A 26,698-nucleotide genomic window follows, 5' to 3' on the forward strand; every position below is an offset into this window, starting at 1 on the left:
AAATGCCATTTTCAATAGACTGGAAGCGACTGAGTCGCTTTTCCCCGAACACGGAAGCTGACGGGCAAATTAGCGATATCACACAGCTTTTCTACTTACCACCCTGGGCTACGTCGGCAACACAAAAGCACTGAAATCTGATTGGACGGAATACCGACGATCCACACAGACATACAGGAAGCAGCGCAGCCAAGAGAGACAATATAGAAAAAAAGAGAATAGACTCGTGGAAGTAAATTAATACAATTTAATTGAACAAAAAATAAGTTAGGTTGTGAATGGTAGGCATTTTGATACTGCATGCAGGCCCTGATGACCCACCACTGATATAAAAATGTGTTTGAACCAGTTGGAAAAAGAAATCAGCTAAAGTATTGGGTAATATGTATTGCTCACATATGGTATTTACTTCAGTCTAAAATCGGTGCCTTATTTCCAAAACAAGTCACATTTATGTTTACTATAGATTTAAAGTATAATGCAGACAATAATACTGTTTTATAAAATTCAAAAGAAACAAAATGGCCCTTTTTTCAAATTCCATCCACAATAAACAAATTTATGCTAGTAGCAGACGTAAACTACATTTTAAACTTTTATTTCTAAGTAGCAAACTGAAAAATTCTGCCTGACATATGACCAATACACTTACAAATGTAAAATAAAAACCTAACTTGTCAGCAGGTAGAATACTTTCACAAAAATTCAAATGTAGTATTGCTTTTGAGTTGGCTCAAATTTAGCAAAGCCTAAGCTAAGCAGCTAACTCATTCAACAACAAAACAACAGAAGTGTATTTTTTCTGATGTCAAATTTTTCTTTCTATTTTGGAAAACGTTTCATTTCAGACACTTTCAGTGATGGAGAGAAACACTTCATAAAAGCACACTTGAGGGTGGATTTTTTTCACTACAATGAGAGTGTCAGAGTGAGCTCTGCAGCAACCAAGGAAGCGTTAAACAGGTCTAACAAGGGCCTTGCTGTCAGATTTTTCTCTCTCAAGTGTTTAGAGTTGGGCGTGATTCACGATCCCTGCAGGTCAACCAGGCCTCGTCTTTACACTCATTTCCTGACCTCGTTCCTAAGGCGTCCTTATTATGTCTCCAATCAGGGAAACTCTGTCACACATACATACATGGCATTTTAAGATGAAATGACGTACACCGTTAGATAAAAAAAACCCAACATTTTTTGAGCAGGAAATGTTGACGTGTCAAACCGTGCACGTCCTGGTGCTCACATATTTGCCTCTCTTGCCTTTAGTGGAGATCGTCTTGCTGCTCTTCACTGATCCTTTCTTTAGCTGCACGCTGCCGGATGCACTGTCTGACATCGTCTTCTTGCCCGACTCATCTTGCCTGAAGTTCTGGAGATTCTTGCAGGCTCTGTCTTCCAGATCAAAGTCTTCCTGGTTGCAGCAGAACCACTTTATGGAGCTGTAGAACAGCTCTACAATGCTAGAAAAGGCAGATAGGACCCCCACGCCAAAGTAGAAGTAGAGGAAGATCGTTTTCTCCATAGGGCGGGAGGTGAAGCAGTCCACGGTGTAGGGGCAGGGAAAGCGATCGCAGGGGTACTGGGCTGGCACCTTGAAGCTGTACAGCTTGCACTGGGCCACCAAGAAGGCCACCTCCGCTATGATTCGAAAGATGACGTTGATGATGTACAGCCTCCTCAAACGGCGGTCGTCTTGGTAGTTCTGAATGCTGCTGCGCCTCGACTTGGGCCGCAAGGCTTTTTTTTTATTTTGATGTGTGGCGTACAAGAGGAAGACTATGGACGGCGTAGCAATCAGAACTATGTGAAACACCCAAAACCTGTACTGGGAGATGGGGAACGCCTTGTCGTAGCACACCTGCTTGCAGCCCGGCTGGAGGGTGTTGCAAGTAAATTCCAATTGTTCGTCCTCAAACAGGTCGCTGGCCACAGTCCCCAGGATTAGGATCCGAAACATGAGCATGAGGAAGAGCCAGAAGCGTCCGAGCATCGGAGAGTGAGCCTGGAGGTTGTCGAAGACGCTCCTGAGGAACCCCCATTCACCCATGGCTGCAGAGGTCAGGGATCTGTCGGAGGGAGGCTGGAGATGTCTTCACCTGTGCCTCACACAATGAAAAGTGTCTCTGGCTTAAAAAGAAACTGAATGGGACACTAATATATCCTGCTCAGGACTGAAAGTGTGGTTCAAAGGCTACTTCATTGTGTTGTTGTTAATTAACCTGAAACCAAAAACAAAACCAAACATTAGAAAATGTCCAATTGACACATGTAAGATAGTAAAGACTGGCTTTCATTCAACTTCCTGTTGATTACAGTGACTTACCAAAAAAGGAAATATCCTGAGATTGTTACAGACTCAAAATCCAATATTAAGTTTGCTCAAATTTAATCTCAAATTAAAGTAGAACCCATTATGACATTACTTACAGTTTCCTTTTGTCCAGTTCTTTTCTGCCAAGAAACAAATTTTTAAAAATCTGTATTTCCTCTTCAAATCTGAATCTTCTTTTAAAAATGATGTAGTCCTCAACCACCTGCTGCCTTTAAAACACACCGACTGCCAGTAGAGATAAAATGCCATGTCATTTACGGTACCTGCTACAAGACAACAAAACAGGTCCGGTCTGTTCTGTCCGCATTCTTGTTTCGGCACGAATGATTTCCTCAAGCCTGAAGGGCTTAAAGATCGTGGGATAAACCCGAAGGCATTACAAAAGCCCGTCGGTCGCTAACGCCACACAGCCCAGGCCTCGGCCGGTCTCTCCAAATGACTCAAGTATGAGGTTTGCCATGACTTTTAACTGGGCGGGCGGCAGTAGTTTTAAGGAAATTCCTTCTACGCCCTAATCTGCATCCAGAGTCCCAGGCAAGAGACGATGTTTATCCAAGAAAGGCAACTCTTGATGGACATTTCAAAGTGCTTCCTAAATGGCAGGAAGGATTTGCTTCATGTTGTACCACCAGTTTCCCTGATCACAAGGGGCTAGCATGAGAACACATGACGTACAGTGGGAGAATCATAAATAAAATTAATTATAGAAACAGCTGGAAATCACAAGCACAATAATGAATCGCAAAATATTTACAGCTGGTGGTTAAAAGTTTGTTGTGCTCAGTGATAAAGGCTTCAGAACCAGAAATCACCTAGTTAATACAGAACACTTTGATTTCAGTGATGGCTGTGTTCAACAGTTACCAGAACCAATGTATGTGAAAGTTTTAAAGTCATTTAAGTCTATATGAAAATGTTTGGTGTAAATATCCTAGCTTTGCTCTCTCAGTCCTCTTGTCAGTCACAAGCAGGTCACGTCACAAACATATGCCTACACTCGCTGCGTTTCTCTTGACCTTAAAATTTGCCAATAAAAAAAAAAAGTTTTTTGATAAGTACTTTGTGTTAGGCTGTAGGTCTTTCTTTACACAACTTCAACGGAAACATTTATCGCATCAAAAGCCACGTGATGGACAGCCAAGTATTACTACCGGTGGAAAAGACGAAGACGACAGGAAGTCGGAGGAAGATCTTGGCGCTGCGTTTTTTAATGAATTATCGCACAAACTTACTCACGTGACATTTTAACTTCATTTGTTATTTAATGGAAACATCGCAATTGCAAAATTGTTTTTTTTTGTTTTTTTTTTGACACTAGCGGAATGTCAACAAAGTTTTGCTCACATTTGTAATGGAAACGCAGCAACTGGTGCAAAGAGATGACTGTAGCTTACGAGGTATTAAAATCAAAATCAATTACATGATACAATGAGATGACAATTTATTACCAACTGTCCCAATAAACTGAAATTACCTGTATTGTGTTATAGCTGGGAAATCTATTAATTTCATACATGTAAATCTTTATATGTAATCGGATTCTTATTGATCTGAATTTTTATATCTGCACATAAATTTGATGGATTACTTTTGATATTTGTTGTGAATTTACATCGGAAGTTAACTGGGAAAAAAAAAATCTACATAATGCTGCAATAGTAGGAATGACATACACCGAATAAAGATGTTTTTTCTTACTGAAACTAAATAAGACCAAAATTCTTGTTTTGGGTCAGTTAGAATTGCAAAAATTATTTGTTTGCTAAATGTCAGAAAACTTAACGAGAACATTTTTAGATTTTTTGCTTTGTATTTTTTTCTTTAAATTCAGAAGTTTGCATATATTCGGTCAGTATCAGGAATAATTACCTGAAAACTGTTAAGATTTTGGTTAAAAAAATAAAATCTCTGAAAAACTTTTTCTGACGTATCGAATAGACCCAACTGTGGTCATTCTGATGGTCCTAAAAAAAGAGAAGGTTGGTCTGATTTACTGTGTTTTTATTTATTATTTAATCAGGCACTCAGGAAACCTCTGCAGTTGTTTTGAGCCAACTAGCTGATTAGGGAGAGATACAATTACGGTAATTGTCATTATTGAACCTCTTCTCAATATTTTTATTTGGGTTTTCATAATCTGTCAGCCAGTCAACAAAACTACAAGAAAGCTTGAATTATTTTGTGTAAGGAACATATATAGAAGCTTCTCTTTCTGAAATAATTGGCAGAAAATATTGAATTATTTTATATTCAAATTGAAGTGTATTCCCACATCCAGATTTCATTTTTCCATACATGAAAATGTACAATTTTCACTCTTCCCCAGAGTGCATAAAAGCCCTGGGAATTAGATCATGTTATACATGTTTGACATTGTTCAGTTTGGAAATATCAACATTTTGATATTTTCCCCTGAAGGGTTTCATCCCGTCAGAATCTCACAATACCAAAGCCTCGCTCTCATCAAAGGTTTCATTTTCCTGTAATTGGTTTCTAACCTTTTGTGACTTAAGCCCCGCCCCCTCTCACTGCTGGGAACCAGATTTGCAGCTCAAACAGAAAGTCCTCACACATGATTTCAAAACTCAGAACAAACTTTATTTTAGAACAATTATGAGTAACCACTAAAATATTTACAAGACACAACAGCATACATCAGAAAACAGTCAAAAAACAATTTTCGTTACTTCAAAACTAGAAGTTTTGCTGAAAACAGATCTATAAAAACTTTAACTCTTCATAAACTACACTCAGCGATGAGTTCTGAGAATTTCTCAAGCAGTAAGCAAAAGCATGAAATGTTTACCTAAGCCGTGTGTTATATCGAAATAAGTCTAAAAGATGTTTAAAAGTCTTCATCAGAGTCTGAGTCCACGTTGTAGGTGACGGGTTTCCGAGCACGTGAGGGTTTATCCCGAGGTGCCACGGCAACGAGAGCCTCTTCCTCTTGGTCTGAAATCTGGAAGATGTCATCTTCCATCCACTTCTTCGATTTCTACAAAAAGTATTATTACAGTCTTATTTAAAAGTATTTATTTTTAGTAGCATTTTTTTTTTGCAATAATGAGTTGACGTAGAAATCAAGCGCTTTTGGGTAAGAGACCAACCTTTACGCCGGCCTGCGGTTTAGCCTTCAGACGCGACATGAGGTCGTCTGAGCTGCTGTCCGACTCGTCGCTGATCATCTGCTTCCTCTTCACGGCGACTTTGCTTTGCTTTTTTGCTGGAACGGTCCCTTCGTCCTCCGAGTCGCTGGAGCCAAACGTGGGGATTTTTTTGGGAGCGGTCTTGGAGGAAGCTTTGGGTTTGGAGAGAGCATCTAGAATAGAAGGCTGCTTTTCATCTGGGGGGGGAGGGGAAAAAGGAATCGTGACATTTAAACTGATCAACGGATGAGGATTCAATTCCTGAATTTACACCAACAGTTTACTGCATAAAATCCCAGTAAAAAAAAAAAAAGAAAAAATATTTGGTGGTTGTAATGTGACAAAATGTAAACAATACTCATTAATCAATAACATGTATCTGTAGTGACATAATAGTGGGATGTATAAACTGCATTCTCTGCTGTACCTGATGCCTTCTTCTTGGAGGCAGTGGGTTTCTTGGCTGGAGCTTTTTTGGCTGCCGTCTCTTTGGGTTTCCGTTGAGCTGGAGGTTTGGATGCTGGCGCCGCATCATCAGAGGAAACTGAAACCCAACCAGGATGAAACGATTCACCTTCACATCTTTAGCTCAACACAGGCCAAAAGTAGCCGACAAGTTCTTACCAGATGTCTTGGTTTCTGTCTTTTTAACCGTCATTTTGCTTTTTATTGTCTTTTTCCTAAACATAAAAAAAAGAAAAAAAGACAGGACTGCAGGTGAGATAACAGGGCTAAAACTGTGTGTGAAAGTTTTAGCCGGTTCTTACGCTGGCTCTGGAGCTTTGGGAGGGGGCGGAGGGGAGTCGACGTCGCTGTCCGACATAGTGCTGGGCGCCAGGGCGAAGCTTGAATCCTCGTCACTGATAACAGCTTTCCTCTTTGGGGAACTCTTCTTTCCCCAGTCATCAAATTCATCTTCGCTGTCCGACAGGCTGTACTTCACCGGGGCTGGAGCGTTACGTAACAGAGGAGGGGGAGAGTTTAGAAACACACTCATTTACAGAAATATTCTAAATAAACAAGATTTAGAAATGACCGTTGAAGATAGGAACAGTCTCTGCTGCAGGCAGCTGGAGATAAGAGTGAACACTGACCACATTCTTGGGGCGATTGGGATCTAGATGAGCTAAGCTCTCAATGAGGGATGCTGGGAAACATAATGAAGCAGATTCACCTTTAGTTTTGCGTTCTATGTGCTCCCTAGGGGCCGCCGCTTCCTCTGCCTCCATGTCACTTCCTGACATGCCTTCAGGCTCATCATCCGACCGCGAATTCTTCTTTGGCTTCTTGGCAACGGGCTTGAACTGGAGAGTGGTCTGCTTACCAACCTTTGATGTGGCTGGAAGAAGATTTGTTTTACATTTTAATAAACGCATGACAGTATTTAGATATAGATGTAGTTAAAAGAAAACCGTTTTAGTTCTTAGATGCCTCTTGGGACCAAACAGGCAAGTGTTGCATCACATATCCCTACGCCAGAAGTAATGTGATCAATCATTTTCTGGTGTTCTCAGTTTTTGTTTGCGTATGAAAGCGTATTCATAGTGAGCCATTTAAAGTCTTGTTACTTTTTACCTTTGGAAATGTTTGCTGTTAGATTTTGGTCAGGAAACATTTACAGAATATTTCTGATGTTGAACTGTGGTCCACACAGGTAATATGTAGGTTCAGTTTTTGGTTCAAGTTGTTGTGATGTAACGACATAAGAACCGACTAAACGATAGTTCCTTAAGATAACTAGTTCTGTTGGCTCAGAATGACCCTTCAAGCACAACTGTAGCTTTGAATGGTTTTTGAGTAACAGCCCTTCAGGGCAGTTCTGTAACAGCGAAGAGTAAAAGTTCTCAGCACAGTAAGGAGCTGATAGGAACCAGCTTTAATGAGCCTGTTGTGCAAATCTATTTAAAGTACGACTCAATAAAAAAGATCAAACCAGGCATTATAATTGGATGACAACATGTCACAGCTACCGGCTTTACCTGCAAATAAACACAAAGGGCTCAAGACAAAGTGATCGACAGAAAAGGTCTGATGACACGTTTCCCTGAGAAGCAAACATCTGTTAGTGTTCCTGGTCTAGATGTGCAAGAAGCCTTAAAATAAAACCTGAAAAAAGAGAAAATCGAGCTTTGAATTTCTTCAGTAGGAAGTGGGGTGAAAACAAACAAACAAAAACACCCCAAATAAATCCTTTAAAGGGCAGTACTTTGTTATAACTCATGTAATTTTATTGCAAGGTTTCTATGACAATAAAGTTTATTATTACTGTTGTGTTTTCCAGGTACCATTTTACAGCAGAATTAAGTAGCTGTGTTATAACCTCAGGTGTCATAAAACAAATGCTGCATAAGTCAAATATGACAAAAGAAATTTGCGTTCGTAACTTAACACGTCGAAATTGGGCCTCTGTCTCTTTAAGAAACTCTGCCTTCAGGAAATCATCACAACATGGCTCCTCCATCAACCCTGTAATGTTTTTATCAGCGTTGCTCTGAGAAGCAGCTCCTATAATGAGCTCAGCAGATGTGCAGTTCCACCAGATGTTTGCTAATTGCTGCTGGCTAGTCTGAAGGAGCTGAGTGGGGGAGTCACAGAGAAGGGTTGCTATGTGAGGCAGAAGCTTGAAAACTGCAGCTCTGAGGAGGAAGTTCACCTCGAAGGCAGAACTAGGTCTACTCAGGCGTTTGAACAAGTTAAATAGTTGCCATGGAGACGAAAAGATTTCTCAAACATGCATGACAGAATCAAGGCACCTCTCTAGGTATGAGTTTTGGACGAGGGAATGATATTGTAAGCAAAGATAAGTAGATTTTACATAATACTGACCAATTTCTCTTCACCGTAAACAGATGACATCGTATTTCCAACTGGTTGCTGATAAACCTTACTAGAACCGTGAGCTTTGATCCAATTAATATAAACGTGTGCATGTTGCTGATCCCATTTTAAGTTCAGCTGCAATTCAAACTTGGCACCCAGAATCCATCCAGGGCAACCAGATTTCAGCTGTCTGATCAACATGCAAACACACACACACACACACACACACACACACACACACACACACACACACACACACACACACAGCCACTTCACAGAGAGACAATCGACACGACATAAACAAAGGTTCCTGGAGCACTGCAGACACTTTAAATCATCTGAGCTTTGTTATTATTCTACAGATCAACATAGCTGAGATTCATCAGAGCAGCTTGTCGAGTTCATTTTCTTTAGAAGCTTTATTTTCTAACTTCACACATGAAGAGAACAGTTTTCAGTGCGTCGTGTGTGTTGATGTTGCTTGGAGACAATCGGGTCACTCAGGATGCCTCCAACATTCAGACCCGTTAGTGGCAGGTCTGAATGGGGCTGACGGGTTTCATCAGCACCTGATTCTACTGAGCAGAGTGTTTCTCAGGTCAGACACTGAAGGATCATATTTCAACAGTTCCACAACACTTACGGGTTTGTTGCTATATCACAAGATGAAAGAGAGGAGTAACATTTGTGGGTCGACTTCAACCCATTTATTCCTTTAAATACAAAAAACCCCACTCCCCATCATGATGGATGCGGTTTTTTTCTCCTAAATGCTTTGGGAACTTTGTTGAAGCATGAAACTGTCATAAAGGACAATGCAGCCACAATTACCATGGAAGTTGTTATTTCTAAACATGTCTGATTAACTTATAAACAGAAGGTTGGAGTTCTCAGAGACGTGTGTATCTATGGTTACAGTATAAAAAAGAAAAATCAACAAAATCATTTGTTTGCTCTCAACACCAAATGTTTGGGAACCTTACAGATGATCCTGGTATTTTTTTTTCTCTCTAGTTTCACCATTTAGAAAACACTGAATACGGTTAAAATGAGAACTAGCACGCATTGGGTTGAAATCGACTTGTGATATATATCAAATCTGTTTCGATGTTTTATTCCACAGCGTTAAATTGCATGTATATGTTGCATATATATTGATAAACAGGATGTGAAAATAGATGAACCATAGATCATCAGGGTTGATCGGCTCCATATGTTCAATCGGGTCAAAATGTCAAATTTCCTGTCAATTAAAGGAGTCAAAACTAAGACTTTGCATCATGTTCAGCCTTTTATGAATTCAAGAAATCTTTTCCATTTCACGACAATATATATCGTGACCCGTATCACAACATATACTGTTGATCTATTGTCCAGCTACAGTTTTGATGAATTGAATATAATAAAGATTTTTCTTTAAGTTGAAATTAAACATACTTCTTTGATAAAGTAAACTAATATATGTTTAAGTACATGGTCAAAATTGGAAGCAACAAGTGGGACCTCAAAGAAAGCTGGTTCAGTGCATCTCTGCTAGTAAAGTGAACAGAGTTCTCCTCACTGTTAGAACTGTAAATATCTTTTATCCCCTAGATACTCAAAATTTACTTTAAGGACTGTGAGATTCTTTGTATTATTCTGAGAGCTGTCTGCAGGAAACTGATAAGCGTGCCAGATTGGAAGCAGATACCAGCCACTCTGGAGACAGAACTAAGAGCTGCTCTTAGTAAAACACCCAAACACTAAAGGATCAAAGGTTGTGACCCAGAGACACAGGAACTGCTTTGAAGTCCTCACATGTACTAAGACAGGAGGTTTCATTGTATAGAAAGATTTATGACTGTGTGTTAGCAGCTGGGTTTTGTTTTTTCACCTCTTTTATCAGCTGCTGGCCAATGGAAATTAGGGCATCATGATGCAAATGAAGGAGGAGAAGCAAGAGAGGATTCTCAGAGCGAGTTTGGAGACTGTGAAACTCAGACCCTCCTCTCTGCTCTCCTCGCGAGTAAAATCCAATTCATTTGTCTTTCTTCTTTTGTCTATTTTAAGGTTGTAGACCCGACACTCACCTTTCTGTTTGGGCTCTGGTTTGGCTTTCTTGGCCAGCCGTGAAGCCAAGCCCATTTCCTCTGGCTCCACGTTCTCAGCCTCCTCATCAAATTCCATCTGCATCACCACGTCTTCAGTCTATCGCCAAGACGAAGGAAGAACGAAATGAGTTGGACTCCAACAGCTGTAATAACCACCAGACCATGTAGCAGCAGTCCAGCAGTGGCTAACCTTGACTTTCCTGCCTCTCCTGCCCTCTCCTTTCTTCAGGTCGGCCTTCCTGTTGGCTTCGGCCTTCATGGTGCTGGTGACGCGAGGAATGACCCGCCGGCCCTGCGGCGTGGGCAGCGTCTCCTTCTTCACCTTCACAGCTTTGCCTTTGCCGGCCCCCTTCACTGGGATGCCGTCGCTCTCCTTTTCTTTGGCCTCAATGCGCTAAGCAACGAGTAAAACCAGAGTTACTAAAGCAAACTGAAAACTATTCATGTGAAGGAGCAGGCAGAAATACCTCCAGCTCCTCTGAGAACGCAGCCAGGTCCTCCCTCCACAGGTCTTCTGGACTCTTTTTCTTCAGGGTGTTCAGCTCAGTCATCTGTGTGGGACACAATCTAAACTTAATTAAACCAACCAATGTAGTTTCAGTCAGTTTTTACAGGATTCCATCATGAAGATCAGAGTTTTACCTTTTTTTAAAATTCATTTAAAACAGGGACAATGTGCTGAAAACACTTTGTTTTGCGCCAGATTTAGCTGAAGCTAGATTCCATTTGCAGTCCCTTAGCAGGTGAGTAATAAAACAGCTGAATATCATAAAACATATATTGAAACCGATGTACAATCACTTTACAATGTCATAAGATTATAACAATATAAATAGGTTTGTCACTATAAATTTTGTTGGATGATAAATTGTCCCAGAGGTTACTGCAATAAACTATAACATTGTTGTTTCGAGAGCATTTTCAAGTAATTTAATGGTAATGGAAGAATTCATTCTCAAAGATCAGTAAACTTTAAACTCTAAGAAACATTTAACACTGGAACTGGAAGGCATTTTAAATATCCAAAATAATTAAACAAAGACAACAGAAATAAATAAAATGAATGAGATCTCTGTAAACAAAACTGTCCTTCAAAAAACGGCTATTGAGTCCAAATATGTTTACCATGATACACTGCACACTGACTGCCTGTAAAGTGCAAACAGCAAATGGTTCAAGAACCCAGCCGTGTGGGACACCCATGTTAATCAGCTCAGTAATATAGTCACCTTAGCATCCCTCTGTCGGCACAGCTCCTCCTTCTTCTCCTTGGTGAGGAACCACATGGGCATGCTCAGCAGGTAGTTGTAGTCGGGTCCACTGTCATCCTCTTTTTCTGCTCCTTCCTCCTCTTCATCCTCTAACTCCTCCTCATTCTAAAAAAAAAAAACAAAAAACAAATGGAATAAAAGTACAGGTTTGTCGGTCCTGTTGCTTCAGCTAAATATTTCTTTAGAAAGGGTCCTACCTTTTCCTGAGCCTGTTTCCAAGCTTTAACTGGGTCCGAGTCGTAGCCCATTTTCTGAAGCATGCGAATCAGTTCCTTTTTAGGCTTGTTTTCTACAAGATGAGAGGGAATCAGAATCAATCAGGGGTATATTAGCAGCTAGTTACTGTTAGCTGAAACTGCCTTGAGTCACAGAAGGCAATGATGTCTGCGCGCTATTCAAAGTTTTGCGTAACGTTAAAGTTCCACAAGAAAGAAAACTACATTAGAATGAGACGACATAGTTCTGCCACCACACAATTTAAGACCTGTGATTTATTCATTGAAGGTCAGCTTGTTCACTGAATTTAAGACATTTTAAGGCCCTTAATATTAGGTACACGAATTCAAGACATTTTAAGAATGTCACCCTGAAGTTATAAGGAGATTTACTAATAACCTGCTAAAACTTTTGATTTACTGTTAACTGAAATACAAAACAATTAAAACCTTGCATCTCTGTTTTTAGTCATTTGTTTTCTTGTAAAAATAAATTGCATTGATCATCCTTCACATCTGTTTGGACTTCCACTGCTATAAAGTAAGAATTTATATTTAAAAGCCAGATGTTTTTGATGAGAGAATAACATTATGCCACTGTGTAAAGCTCAAAAGTCAATTTTTACATAATGCTGCCCCTTTAAATATCAAACTTGCAACTTACCAATGACCAAGGTGCCCTGAATTTTCTCCAGGATGAAACGGGCCTGGTTTGACAGTTTGGCGCTTTCTGCGCCGAGCATCCCAACCAACCAGTCCTTCCTCAGGACATAGTACTTCATCCTCAATTCAAAAAAGTCTTTGAGGATATCCTGGACAGACTCGTACTTCTTCAAGCTGCCCACATGGTCAAACAGAACCTAAAATGGGTGATATACGCAAAATTTTGTTCAATATTTGTATTTGTAGTTGTGTGTTGTGGGTGCGTGACCCTAAGCTGCAGCCGTTACCATGGAGTTGCAGGTGAGCGGGCTCTGCAGCTTGAAGACTTTGTGGAGGCCGGCAGCCTCCGCCTCCCTCAGCTTCTCCTCAGACATCTTGATGACGAAGCGGACCGTGGTGTCGGTGTGATAGTCCTTGTAGTCGGTGATCAGAGGAGGAACCTTCTCTGTTCCGTTCAACATTGGCTCCAGAACGTTCTCTTTGAAGGCCTAACACATGACGCACAAAGTTCAGTAAAACAAACTCGACGTTCCGAGGAAAGAACGCTTCCACTAAGCGGGTCCTTAACGCGCCCGGGCTTAAAACGACTGACCTGGGTCCAGGTTTTGACGGGCAACTCAGAGATCTCAATGGTGGTGGAATCAATGATGGCCACCTCTCCGCTGTTCATGTACTGGTTATCCATCACCTGCTCGATCGTGCCTCTGAAGTTCTTGTAGTTTGGAAGCTAGGGGAGAGAAAGGACAATTAATTCATCGGTTTTGAACTCTAGGTGTGACATTTAAAGATGCGAGTCCTTCAGTGTCCAGCAATCCCATTTGATTCTGAAATGATTTTCAATTCAGAAACCAATTTTTCTATTCAAAAACGGTCTGGAGATTTTGCTTAAATTACGTTACTGACAAGGAAAAGACAATTTAAACACAAAACATTTATTTGAAACAATTCTATAAGTTTCCATATGGTAACAAATTCCATCAATTTATATATATAAAAAAGGATTTTGCATAAAATTCTGTAACTTAAATTACCGGTGTTAGGTTAGCGTAACTTTTTCTTGAATAAAAAGCATTAAAGAATTATTCAAAATTCAAAATTCCAGGACTAGGAGTTGCAATTTTCTACAGAATAGATTTTTTTTCTGCATCTCTGGTGACATTGCAGACCCCCACTCCCTCTTCTCACCATGGGCAATGGTTCCTGGCCGTTGAGCATCCGGTGGATGTTGCTGATGATCTCGCGGATGTCGTAGTTGGGGATCTTGCTGGCCCAGCCGGTCCCGATACCTTCAGAACCATTAATCAGCACGGTGGGGATGATGGGAATGTACCACTCGGGCTCAACGCGCTGATTATCGTCGTAGTTGTACTTGAGCAGGTTGTCGTCCACTGCTGGGAAAACGAGGCGAGCCAAGGGGCTAAAAGCAGAAAAAAGGCCAGAAGTTAGCGTCACGTTGTAAATAACCAGCAGCGTCTTCGACTTGGAGCCGATGAAAGCGTGTTGGGACCTGAGCATGGTGAAGATGTATCGAGGGCTGGCTGAGTCCTTGCCGCCGTGCAGCCTGGTTCCAAACTGTCCCAGAGGCTGCAGCAGGTTCATGTTGTTGCTTCCCACAAAGTTCTGGGCTAAACCGACGATCGTCATCATCAGAGATACCTGGAAATTAAGAATGAACTTTTAATGAAAATCAGAACTGATCGCAATGTCAAGCAGGTCAAATAAAAATCTATTTCAAGCTGAAAATAACGAGTTAATAACTACGACCAATGACCTTTTTTAAAACCTTATTCTTTAACCCAAATAACATTTGATAATGGACGTTAGGGCAATATGGCTTAAAAATAAAAATTGCAGATTTATTTACATACTAGATCCCATTTTAATCTATTTTCTTCTCCTCACTTTCTTTTATGAAAATCAAAATTACAAACAAAATAACTGAAAAAAAATTAGCTTGGCCCTAATATTCAAACTTCAAATAAATGTTCAAACTTTTGTTAAGCAAGATGTCGACCGTCACTCTGAACTATGGAAACCCAAAATTTCCATATTTTCCAAAAATCACCTAAAATGTGATTAATTGGTAAAATGGATTTATTGTAATCTGATTTAGAGTCTCTCACCTCCCCATGATGGTAAGCTGACATCTCAGCCACTGAGCCGGCCAGCTGGGCGACCTTCACCTCCCGCTTATCATTCCTCTTAAAGCAGCAGTACAACACCTTCCTCTGTCCGGGTTTCAACCCTTTAACATGCAGAACACAAGCATGTTACACCAACCTACTGGACTGAAGTCAGGTTTGTTTTTAAAGCACAGAAATAATTCCACTTACCATCCACCAAGCAAGGAATGGACCTCTCATTGTCAGAGTTGGAGAAAAGAACGAGCTCCTTGTTGACAAAGTCATTGTAGGACAAGGACTTTGTTGACTGACCGTACAGGTAGTCCTGGAAACCAGGTAGAGGTGTGATGTTTCATTTTAAATGTCTATAAAGCAGTAAGTTTATTAAACCATTGGGCCTTTACCTCTGGAAGGTTGTGCTCCTTGCGCTGGCGCCTGTCATTCATGAAGCTGGTGAGCCATTCTTTCCTCTCATCCACCTTCTTCTTGCTAAAGGCCTATTAAACAATGTCAGTCCATCAAATATGAGACAAACTATTAGTTATGTCTGTCAGCATATCAAAGTCAATTAGGAAGCTCTTACAAGGGTGATAGCGTCGTCATCAGCAGGGCCAGAGTACTTAAAAGGGATACGATGTCTCTGCATATCCAAGAAGTACTCCTTGGCTTCCTGTGATGTGCTAGTTCCCAAACCTGGAGGGATTGTGCAGCACAACAGAAGTTATAGAAATAACACAGAGTCAACAGCCAGAAGCTGTATTCTTGACAATAACTGCACTGCTTACTTGTCTGTCTTCTACTACCACACAGGGGTTTGGAACAAACCTTTGTAGTATTTGACTTTCCAGGATCTGTGGTTAGGTTGGCTCTCCTTCCATGCGTTGAATTCAGGGATGCTGTAGAAGGACAGCTGGCTTTTCTTGAGAGACACCTAAAGGAATGGAAAAATGATTCTGTTCAGGGAAACTAGACAAAAGCAGAAAATGGACAAAAAAAATTTTTTTTACTAAAAAATTGCATCCTATACTGTTTTTGACACTAGGGGGCAGTGCTGCTATAAATATGGTGGGCCTTATGAAATCATTGTTCCATGTGGTTTAATAAACTCCACTGAAACTCAAAATTGTGAACTTCAGCTGTAAGTTATTCAACTTAAAACAACTAAAACTGGAAAAATTACATTGTGTGTGGGTCTGTAACTAATGATCATTTTAGTCATTTGTTATTTTGACAACTAACTGGATACAAAAATGGGAACATTAGTCAGATATTTCATTTAGGCACCTTTTTTTTAAAAAAAACAAGAAAATCTTTTTATTGCCTAAAATTCAACAAGAGCATTCCTTAGTGAGTGCTAGATCATTTGTACAGCTAAAAAAATATTTCTAACAACATGTGAAAAGCTCAGCCTTCTGTTGGACTTGACATCAATATAGCATAGGGCTCATCTGTTGACAGATTAATAACTGAACAGCAAAAATGGTTAATAGGAGATTTTTTTTAATTTTTTTTACAGAATTTGAACCAGGTGAAGCTAAAACTGCCATTTGATGAGTTCTGGGTAGAATGCATTTACAGACAGTTTTTTTCTGTTAAATGCAAAACATATTTACATGTTTTTGTACAGCTTTTGCTTAATTACTACTCTGAATATGTCATATTTTCAGCCATTTTTGTAGTCTGTGTACTCCAACTAACAATTAATCAATTGCTAAATACGTTGAGAATTATTTTTGATAATCGATGCATCATGATTAATCGCTTTAAACCCTAATCTTGAGTCCATTTACCTTGATGATGGGTGTGATGAACTCTTCCAGAAAGTTATGGCGAAGCAGCGACGGCCAGTTGTGATGGATGAAGTTGATCAACAAGCCCTTAATGTGGGATCCATCTTGATCCTGTCCAAACAACAAATGCAATTCAGTCACATTGTAAAGATATATGAAAACTGATGTCAAAGGTTCTGCATAACTTTTCACAGCTTTTAAATTCTACGGAGTCCTCTTAATGTTGGGGTAAACATGCATTATGGGTAATCTGACCAAAGCTCTCTGTGATTATAATGCCTCTACACGTGTGTTGCTGTTTCTATTGGGTATCAGTTGGCAGTTCATAGCTTACACCAGATAGACACCACAGTAAATACAGGACGGACAAAGGGAATGACAGATGCATTAAAGAATAGATGGACAAATACAAAGGTAAATGAATGAAAAGATTTTTTTACTTCAGATATTTATTATGCTGACAAGGGCCGGGGAATAAAGTCTGGACATAAAAAAAGAATAAGAAGCTAGGTCACCTGATCTGTCATGATCATGATCTTCCCGTAACGCAGCGTCTTCAGGGATTCTGGGTCACTGTAGTTTTTCTTGTACTGAAGACCGAGGATCTTGATGATATTGTTGATTTCAGCATTTTCCATAATCTGAGGATAAAGACGACAAAAAAGTCATCCTCAGTTCTCCATGCTAGACTTGGTTTTTCTGATGAGACCAGTCAATGTGTTCAAGCTTTGAATGTCACAAACGTAATTCACCAAAAACCTTTAAAGGGGCAGCGTTATGCACTTTCCAGGCACATAGTTAATTGATTATGCTATAAAAAGGCACTAGGTTACCTTCAGTTGTTATAAAAATGCTATACATCAAAAACAACTTTGTAATTTAAACGCCTTGAAATTGGACGCTGGTTAAAGTCTTTAACCAGCGTTGCACTGAGAAGCAGCTCCTATGACGAGCTCAGCAGACGCTCAGTTCCACCAGGTGTTTGCTAATTGCTGCTGGCTAGTCTGAAGGAGCTGAGTGGAGGAGTTGAAGGACAGAGAAGCTCAAAAACTTGGAAACTGCAGCTTTGCCTTGAAGGAGGCGCTAGGTCCACCCAGCCGTTTTTCACAGCTGAGTGGTTGCCATGGGAGATTAAAGGTATGTTTTTGATGGGGGATGCAAAGCTGAAAAAAAAGTGGACTTTACATAACGCTGCCCCTTTGACTCTCTACCACCTCTGGTCTGAACTTCCTGCTGTGGAGCGCCACCTGTTTGTGAGAAGCCTCCCGGACGTTGAGCATCTTTCCCCGGAGGGGGAACACACCGTAGCGGTCCCGTCCCACCACTCCCAGCCCAGACACAGCCAGCGTCTTGGCTGAGTCTCCCTCAGTAAGGATCAGCGTGCAGCCGATGGAGTTTTTCCCACCTGTCAGAACACAGTTAACACCGAATGGCTGCAGTCTCTGTTTTTTTAAGATAACAGGGGTGAGAGACATTACCTGCATCATTGGCGTCGTCCAGTTTCGGGACTCCTTTGATCTTGGTGTGCTTCACCGCTGAGCATTTCTTGTTAAGCTGAGACTGAGCTTTGAACTTCACCCAGTTCATGATGCTTTCCACAATCCCACATCCTGTAGCCTAAGAGAATGAGCGGACAAGGAGCGTTTAGAGACAGACAGATATCCGAGTTCTACACAAACCGCTTTGTTAACCCAGCACCTGTTTTATGAACTTGTCACCCAGTGGACAAGTGGAGCCAAACTTCTTCTGCTGTAGAGTCATATTCTCTTTCGTCTGAGAGTCAAAGGTGGGGTTTTCGATCAGGCAGTTGACAAACAGCCACATGTGGTTTTTCACCTGGAAAGTCAAAGATATGTAGGAAATGAGGCTGCGGCTTATGATAATTTTAGCAACTGATAGCCATAAATTATTCTGATAATTAAGCAGATAAAATTGGCACAATCAAATTCTCGATCAACTACATGAGCTTATTATATACAAAGCTAGAAATGCAGAAAAAAATAATAATTCAATTCCTCTTTTTTTAAATAAACACTTTATTGCCTAAAATAAAACAGCATTTGTTTATTGTGCATTTGCAACTAAAAATATATATATTTCTAACACAGGCTACATGGCTAAAAAATAGATCCATATACAAGCATTTCACTTCAGTTTATATTTATAACTATTGATTAGTTTTTTATTTTAAATATCTGGAATACTGCCAAACTGATCACATGCCTCTTCCTGGTTTATCCATTTTTAAAAAATTATTTTTAAGCAGTTGTGAGGCAGGATGGCAAAACCTTAAATTGCTGCTGCAGAAAGTCACTCAGCAGGTTGTTGCTAGGTAACCAAAGTGTGAGTCAGTTGATGCCACCAGCCTTGCATAGCAGGCCGAGAGAGGTTGAGCTGCTAAAGCCTTTCCTCTGCCTACATCCCCCAGAATGCTGTGTGGGTCTTGATCGGAGTTTAGCAAAAATATTGGAAATTTTATCAGATGTATCATCTATTGATATTGATCATGTGTCTATAGCGATGTACTGTACACATATTGTTAGTAGTGTTGAAACGATTCCTCGAACGATTACAGTACCTCGATTATTAAAATTCCTCGAGGAAAATTTATCTGCCTTGAAGCTTCATTATTTAACGCACCGTGTTCCGGCTGGGTTATTATTAGCGCTGTGCAGAATTCTCACTTCCGCCTGAGTTGGCAACAAAAGCTAAGTGTTAGCAGCATAATGTCCAGTTTTCACGTTCGGCCTGGAAAGATTTTATTGATTGATGATAATGTCTGGGTTTTTGTCATTTTTCGGGGGACCAATAAGCATCTTTAAAATGACGGGAACGATGCCTGGAGTACGGCAGCTTTTCTCCTCCTGGAGCTGCTGGTTCAGAGCGAACAGCTGGGTGCAGCGCTGCAGGTGTATTTATACAGGTGAGCCGATAGACTGAACGCTGCAGGCAGCTGCGCATTAGATGATTAACGTAAGTGTAGCTTTACGGATGAACCAGAAAATTTTTTTTCATATCATCCCGGTCTCAACGTAACTGGTAGATGTTTCTGTGTGTGACGAACGAAGGTGTTAAATCCCGTCGCCAACACGAACACAAAAACTATAAATTAGCATTTCTTCATTAGTATATACAGTATGTGAGCCTGCCTCTTTATTGTTAAATTGAATATAACTCCAGATTCTTTTTTTTTTTCTTCGAAGAGTTTTTGTGGCGCTAGTGGCTCGTATTTTTGCGACAGTAGGCAGACAGGAAGGAGGGCGAGGAGAGGGGGAAGACATGCGGCAAAGGTTGTCGGGACCGGGAGTCGAACCCACAATTACACGATTAATCGTAAGAATAATCGATACTCGATTACTAAAATATTTGTTTACAACAGCCCTAATTGCTACTGATTTATTGTCCAGCCCTTCATCAACATGTATAATTTTATACATAGAAAAGGAGAAGGAGAAACAGGAAGGACTGGATTTAAAGTACAAGGTAAACTTTGAAACAATGTGAGCCCACGGGAAATATTTTTACAAGAAAAATATTAGAACAGAAAATGTAAACTGAAATACCTGGAAAGGCTTGACAGTCACGCCGGCTTTGTTCTTCTTCTTCACCACTTCAATGAGCTTTCCAACCACCTGGTCACCCACATAGTCTACATGTCTGCCTCCCTGAGAGCCAAAGGAAACATTCAGCACATCTTATCAACACAAGAAACGTTTTCGGTCAGAAATGACAGAGTTCTGGAGAGCAGCCAATTCTAAACTTAGTTACCAAAACACAGCCAGTCAGTTCAGCTATACATTCTTACGAATAAAACAACGAATCTCAAGAATCTGGACCATGAAGTTATGAATATGAGGGAATACCTTTGTGGTAGCAATGCTGTTGACGAAGCTGACTTGCTGGAAGCCTTTCTCGCTCATGGTGAGGCAGACCTCCCAGCGCTCATTGACCACCTCATGGACCACAGAGAGGGGACTGCCCAGCTCGTCCACCTTGTCCTTCACATACATGTCCACATAGCTTCGAAAACCTGACACCTGGAGTGGAACAGCAGGATTCAGTTTGTAGCACAAATACAACATACTTGTCTAGTTTAAAAGCTTTGATCTAAGGGCATCTAGAGGCCAAAGATGGTGGTGAGACAGATTTATTTTTTAAAATGATTTTGTATTTATCCTTCAACTACTAAAAAATACTCGAGATACATTGCCTCGTATCAAAGATAATGGACACCATCTGATATTAAAGGAATATACAAAGGAACGTGTTTAGAAGAAATTCAACTCTAACTATAACTCAAGGTTTTCTTTTTTCCTCCCTGTTCAGACTTTAAAAACGATCTAATCAAATCCAATATTCTAGAACACGGGTCAGAAACCTCAATAACTCAGAGCCATGTTTGCCTTCTTTCCAGCTCAACAGAATTTGTTTAGACACAAACGCAACATGACTCATCGATGAGAAAAAGCTCTTCTCTATGAGACCCAGGAAATTTGTTCAGATTTTTAAACAATTTATTTTTGGGGTTTATTACTGTGATGGAATATTAGGACCATACTAAGAAAAATGTAAATTACAAGAATAAGGACATCAAATCACACGACGTCGTACGAGAATAAAGTCGAAATTCTCCAAGAAAAAGTCAAAACAAGACTTTTGCAGGATTTTGACTTTATTCTCACATAACTTTATTCTCTTGATATTGTGACTGTATTTTTGTTATTTTATTTTATTAGCGTGGTCCTAATAGTAAGTGGTATATTACATTTTGTTTTGGAATTTAACAAACAGTTTTGTCTATGAGGTGTTCAATTTTTGTAAACTTTTGAACTTCAGTGCAAAAAACCAAATACGAACAACCTATTGACAAAAAACAAAAGAAAAGAAAGAAAAGTTCGTCATAAAATAAATATTTCTTACACTATTAAGGTTATTCTTTGGGAAAATCTTATGAATATATTGCACAAAAACACACCAGAAAAACTGCTAAAGCTAGCATTCATAGCATGATTACCTGTACACTTTAAAATATTGTTTAATTCTTTAGTAGTTTTGGTCAAAGTTATTAAGAGGCACAAAGTAATTCTAGAGTTAAGACTCTGTAGGAAGCCTGCAGCTACATACAGCATTAAAGATTAGCCATATACCAGGAAATCTACAAAACAAGAAGAAATGTTGATTTTGTTTTAACCTCATGATACTACAGTGTTTTTACGTCAGTTAGCCTAAGTTAAAGTTGGCTTTTGAGGAGACAGTCCACAGGAAGATGCACAAAAGCTGCATGTTTTTAAATTCAAGTCAAAATCATCCTAAATTATGACCTGAAACTAGTCAAATAAAAACACCCTGCAGGGGGGACCTGAAGGGACTTACAGGCAGCCTCTTGCTGTTGAGGAACACTTTGACTCCCTTGGAGGAGCCAGCGATGTCGTACGCTCTCCTGGTCATCAGAGCCACCGTGTCTTTGTCCAGGATGCTCATCTTAAACTTGGCCAGGTCCGGCCTGAAGGTGATGCAAGTGTACTCCTCTCCTTCAAAAGGTTTGATGCTGGTGTCTCCCGCTCTGCCCATGTTGTCGTACCAGGTCTGTGTTAACAGAGTACTGATGTTAAACTGAATTTTCTCCTTTTAGAAAACAATAAAACAGATAAATATAACTCGTAGCTCCTCCCACCTGCTTGAACACCTTCTTGGACTCCTTACAAGCAGTTTCCACGGTGAACTTTGTACTGAAGATATTGCAAAGTTTGGCGCCGTATCCGTTGCGGCCACCTACATGAAAACAAGGAGGAAATTATTTTCCAGCATTCCTGTTTTTCCAAAGCCTTTATGTTGGAAATAAATCAATGAATTGCATAATAAATTAAAACGAGTCAGATAATTTCCATGTGTGTGTTTCTCTCTCTCTTTCTACCAAATCATGGATGACACAAGTCTTCAGTTTGGTGATTTGGTCTCAACTAGTTCAATTTTTTTAAAGAAAATTTTATGTACAGACTTGAGTATTTCTTTGATTTGTCATTTTTGGTGTTTCGTTTATTATTATTATTTGGAAATTTAAAACATCTTACAGTTCCAGTGTTACATGTGCATTACAAATTAAAGTTGCGTACCTGCATCATTATGCCATCATATCATTTGAAAATGGTCTCAAAACAATAATATTATTTAACGCGATACCTTCTGGGACAACTCATCGACCAGCTAAATTTGCTGGCCTAATAAAAAAACAATAAACGCAACACAATCAGCCTCACCGGTGACCTTCTTCTCGTCGTCGTCATAGTTACTGGACGTGAGGAGCTGCCCGAAGATGAGCGCAGGCACGTAGACCTTCTCCACCTTGTGCTCCACCACAGGGATCCCCTTCCCGTTATTCCACACGCTGATGGTGTTGTTCTCCCTTTAAACAAACGCACGTTACCGTCCAACTTCTCTGTGAGGAACTATGAGCTGCAGTGTGAACTGATGAGCAGAGATGACTCACACGTCGATGTTGACTCGGATGCAGGACATGCTCTTATCCCTTTGCTTATTGTCAGCTGCATTTACTAAAAAGAAAAATACAACTTTTAATAAAAGAAAAGGGAACACAACACGGGATGATTGACGTTGCTCTTCTTTTTAAAATCATACATGCTAATCACTCACCGAGTATCTCATCAAAAATCTTGTAGAGCCCGGGAACAAACGTCACGTCGCGGCAGTTCAGTCCTACGCCCTCGTCATACACCCACATTTGCTGGGGAAAGATGCCAATTAGCGATTACAGTGATGCGCGCGCACTCCATTAGGCGCTCCCAATCAACCTCCTGCAGCGGCAAAAGTGACAACACACAAAATCTTGGAAAACAGTGAAGTGATTTCTTACTTGGCTGACAGGCTCTACAGAGCCTATGTAGGTGTCTGGCCTGAGCAGAATGTGCTCCAGCTGCGTCTTCTTCTGGTAGATCCTCTCCACCGACAGTCGCTTCGGATCCTTCTTTGTCTTTTCCATCGGGTTATTTTCCAAAAAGGCCTGCAGGACACACCATAAAGTTTGTCTAAGTTGATTATATCCCCACGATTAATAACTCTATGCAATCAACTCCAAATCAGACTTGATTCAATCTGATTGGCTTCCTTAGACAATTTTTTTTTCTTTTCTCTGTCTGGCAGAACTGATATTTTGCTTCAACCCTATGTGTTTTGTAACTTTAAAATGAATAGCTAATATATACAGTACAGACCAAAAGTTTGGACACACCTTTCTAATTCAATGGGTTTTCTTTATTTTCATGACTATTTATAAGGCAAGAAATCCCACTTATTAACCTGACAGAGCAGGTTGACCTATGAAGTGAAAACCATTTCAGGTGACGACCTCTTGAAGCTCATCAAAAAAATGCAGAGTGTGTGTAAAGCAGTAATCACAGCAAAAGGTTGCTACTTTGAAGAAACTAGAATATAAAGGGTATTTTCAGTTGTTTTACACTTTTTTGTTTAGTGCATATTTCCACATGTGTTATTCATAGTTTTGATGCCTTCAGTGTGAATCTACAATGTCAATAGTCATGAAAATAAAGGAAACTCATTGAATTAAAAGGTGTGTCCAAACTTTTGGTCTGCACTGTACATATAAATAAAAGAAAATATTTACTTATCAATTTTCTTATTAAACTGAATTACCGTAGATCATAAGTAGAAATGAACTAGAATGCGACTGGACTGTTTACATGTGTTTGTACACGGAATCTGTCTTGCAAAGTGCAATTTCACAGCGCTTATTGTGAATTACTTGCATAATTTAATGTTTTGTGCTGAAAAATGCAGGTTTACTCGTTTTTGTTAAACTCTCGTTTCCCTTTTGTTGTCCTGTTCTGTGTTGTGCATTTCTTTCAAAAGCTGTGATGCATCGAAAAGTTGCAAAATGGTAGAATTATTAATTTCATAAAAACGGTTCAAGGACATTTATCGTGCTAACCCTAACGCAATATATTTATCTGCTCTTTACATTTCTAAGTTTAACAACTTTCATAACAGTAAATTAATATGTTAATGCCACTAACAGAAATGTTTGCGTAGCTAATTTTATCCAATCGGTATAAAATTAGCACGGTTAGTTAAATAAATAAATACTTGTTTGCAACATTTTCAATAGGAACGAAATGATATCTTATTATTTTGTGCATGTTATATGCTTGGACACAAGCTATAGGAACAATAAAATTACCTGTTTTTTGCCACTACCCTCCATGCTTTGTGTTTGTAGCTTTTTAGTTTGCGAGCTAAAGTCTTGCTAAGGTCGTTAACAATTGCACACGTTGCTAGGTCGCTAACTTTAACCACTCAAAAGCAGTTACACAACTGAAAGTTACAAGTAGAACATGTGACATTAACGTTACCTTGAGTGGTTGAGCCATTCTTCTGGTGCCTTGTGCTTGCAACAATGTAAATAAAATACGGCTAAACCTGGAGAAGTAACTTTTAAACTCCGAACTAAACCCTACCGCGACCCTGACTAAAAATTCGAATTTTGAGGCAACAGCTCCCGCTCGCTACTTTGACCAATTAGACGAGAGAACATTGCGACCACCCAGACTTGTTTCCTCCAATGAGGGACACAAACCAAACGCCAACCAATAGTTGGCAGAAAAAGTAAAATTAACCCGCCTCTTTGATACTCACAAGCCAATCAACATGCGTCGTGGTATTTCTGTTTCCGTTCAACACTTTCAGTAATATTTTCTTCAGTGCCACTAAACTGGTAGTTTTTATTACAAACAACAGCTACATTATTGTAAACAACGGTTTGCTATATGTCAACAATAAAAAGTAAAAGGGTTTACAAAATGTGGCTCTGGAGCCTCAAGTGTCTCTTTGAACTTTTCACAATGGCTCTTTAATAACTTTAGCAAAAAATGATGAACTAAATAATATATATAAATGAATGTAATAAGTAAAAATTTTGGTGGTTTTTTTTTTCCTGTGGAATAATAGTATTGAATTTCCACAACTGAGTGACAGTAAAAGTACCTGTATTATTATTTTTATCTACTTTTACTGCCAGAGTAGGAAACCAGGTGTTTTTTCAAGAAGTTTACAAGCTTCCCATAGGAGAAAATTTTGCAAGATACTTTTTCCATTACTTTAAAACTTGAAAATAGAAATAATATGATGATTCTTTAAAAACTGACTTTAAATTCCCTATTTATCAGAAAATATAAGCTGCCTTTTTCAAAAAGTAAAGGAACATTTGTAGCTCCAAAGAACTTTGACATAGAGGCGCTAAGCGTAAAACGGCTCTCTGGATTCTAACGGCTGCAGACTCCTGTTCAGTCATATGTTTAGAATTTACTGAACTTGAAAAACACCAAAAGATTTCTCCATTATTTCAATTGCAGCTTATTTAATTGCAATGATGTTTAAAGTGTATCCCTAATGTTTTATTATTACCTTTTAACCTATTTCACATACTGTGACATGTACTTTTGGGGATTTTATGTGACAGATTTGCACAAACAAGACTCTAATTGTTGAGTGCTTGATGACTACAAATGTATTAAGCAGATAACACAACTATACTCTAAACTTCGACTGTTTCAAAGTTTAACAAGAGGGCAGAGGCTCTGCAGGAGCCGCAGAAATCAACAGCTGAGGTGGAAGGATATGGAGAAAGGATAACTGTTAGTGGTGCTCTCCATAAATCTGTACTTTATGGACAGAAAAAAAACATTATTGGAGTAAAGTAAAAAAAAGAAAAGAAAATCTAGTTTTGTAGTTTGCCAAAAATATTTTGTACATGTGGAAGAAAGCACACTTATCAAATAGCAAAATGAAACTTTTTTTGGCCTTGGAAACAAGCAGTAGAAATTACCTTGAAAGCGCACAATTTTCATGGTGAAACACAGTAGTGGCAGCATCATGCTGTGTGGAAGCTTTCCTTTAGCAGGAACAGGAAACCTGCCATAGTTGGTAAAAAAAAAATATATATATATATCAGGCCAACATTAAATACTGAAAAAAATTCAAGGCTGGGTGAAGGTTGACCGTACAACAAGTTGATCAACCTAAACATGCAACCACAGTCATGATACAACAACATAAAAAATACAGGTATAGAAAACTTAAGGATTACAAAAAGATTTACATATTTCTGAAGATATTTTCTTCATTTTATTGAAAAACTCATCCACAGACAGGATTCTTTTTCCTTAAGAAACATTCCTTCTTTTTTCTTGGCCAAAGTTTTGATTTTTTGCTTCATTCATT

At 39.5% G+C, this 26,698-nt stretch overlaps 2 protein-coding genes across 2 annotated transcripts; both read right to left on the minus strand.

Annotated features, from left to right (window-relative positions):
• Window positions 1–233: 233 nt before the first annotated feature.
• Window positions 234–2,772, minus strand: LOC114150414 (gap junction delta-3 protein). The gene is made up of 2 exons (XM_028026797.1): window positions 2,425–2,772; window positions 234–2,216 (listed from the first exon to the last, which is right to left on the minus strand). Exon 2 carries the CDS (start codon window positions 2,042–2,044, stop codon window positions 1,214–1,216), a length of 831 nt encoding a protein of 276 aa, XP_027882598.1. The 5' UTR covers window positions 2,045–2,216; window positions 2,425–2,772; the 3' UTR covers window positions 234–1,213.
• Window positions 2,773–4,905: 2,133 nt separating this feature from the next.
• top2a (DNA topoisomerase II alpha) lies at window positions 4,906–24,974 on the minus strand. Its single transcript, XM_028028535.1, has 35 exons — window positions 24,832–24,974; window positions 23,319–23,465; window positions 23,099–23,189; window positions 22,935–22,998; window positions 22,705–22,850; window positions 22,122–22,219; window positions 21,821–22,033; window positions 20,311–20,484; window positions 20,011–20,112; window positions 18,146–18,283; window positions 17,926–18,064; window positions 17,695–17,852; window positions 16,963–17,088; window positions 16,448–16,558; window positions 15,483–15,588; window positions 15,241–15,350; window positions 15,062–15,154; window positions 14,868–14,982; window positions 14,658–14,779; window positions 14,042–14,190; window positions 13,720–13,951; window positions 13,127–13,261; window positions 12,822–13,022; window positions 12,536–12,731; window positions 11,854–11,945; window positions 11,615–11,761; window positions 10,853–10,936; window positions 10,576–10,779; window positions 10,365–10,482; window positions 6,650–6,814; window positions 6,243–6,423; window positions 6,100–6,155; window positions 5,903–6,019; window positions 5,437–5,672; window positions 4,906–5,324 (listed from the first exon to the last, which is right to left on the minus strand). Exons 1-35 carry the CDS (start codon window positions 24,847–24,849, stop codon window positions 5,175–5,177), a joined length of 4,734 nt encoding a protein of 1,577 aa, XP_027884336.1. The 5' UTR covers window positions 24,850–24,974; the 3' UTR covers window positions 4,906–5,174.
• Between the last annotated feature and the right edge of the window lie 1,724 nt (window positions 24,975–26,698).

The sequence above is a fragment of the Xiphophorus couchianus genome, chromosome 9 (assembly GCF_001444195.1).
Source record: "Xiphophorus couchianus chromosome 9, X_couchianus-1.0, whole genome shotgun sequence".
In the NCBI taxonomy this organism is placed as follows: Eukaryota; Metazoa; Chordata; class Actinopteri; order Cyprinodontiformes; family Poeciliidae; genus Xiphophorus; species Xiphophorus couchianus.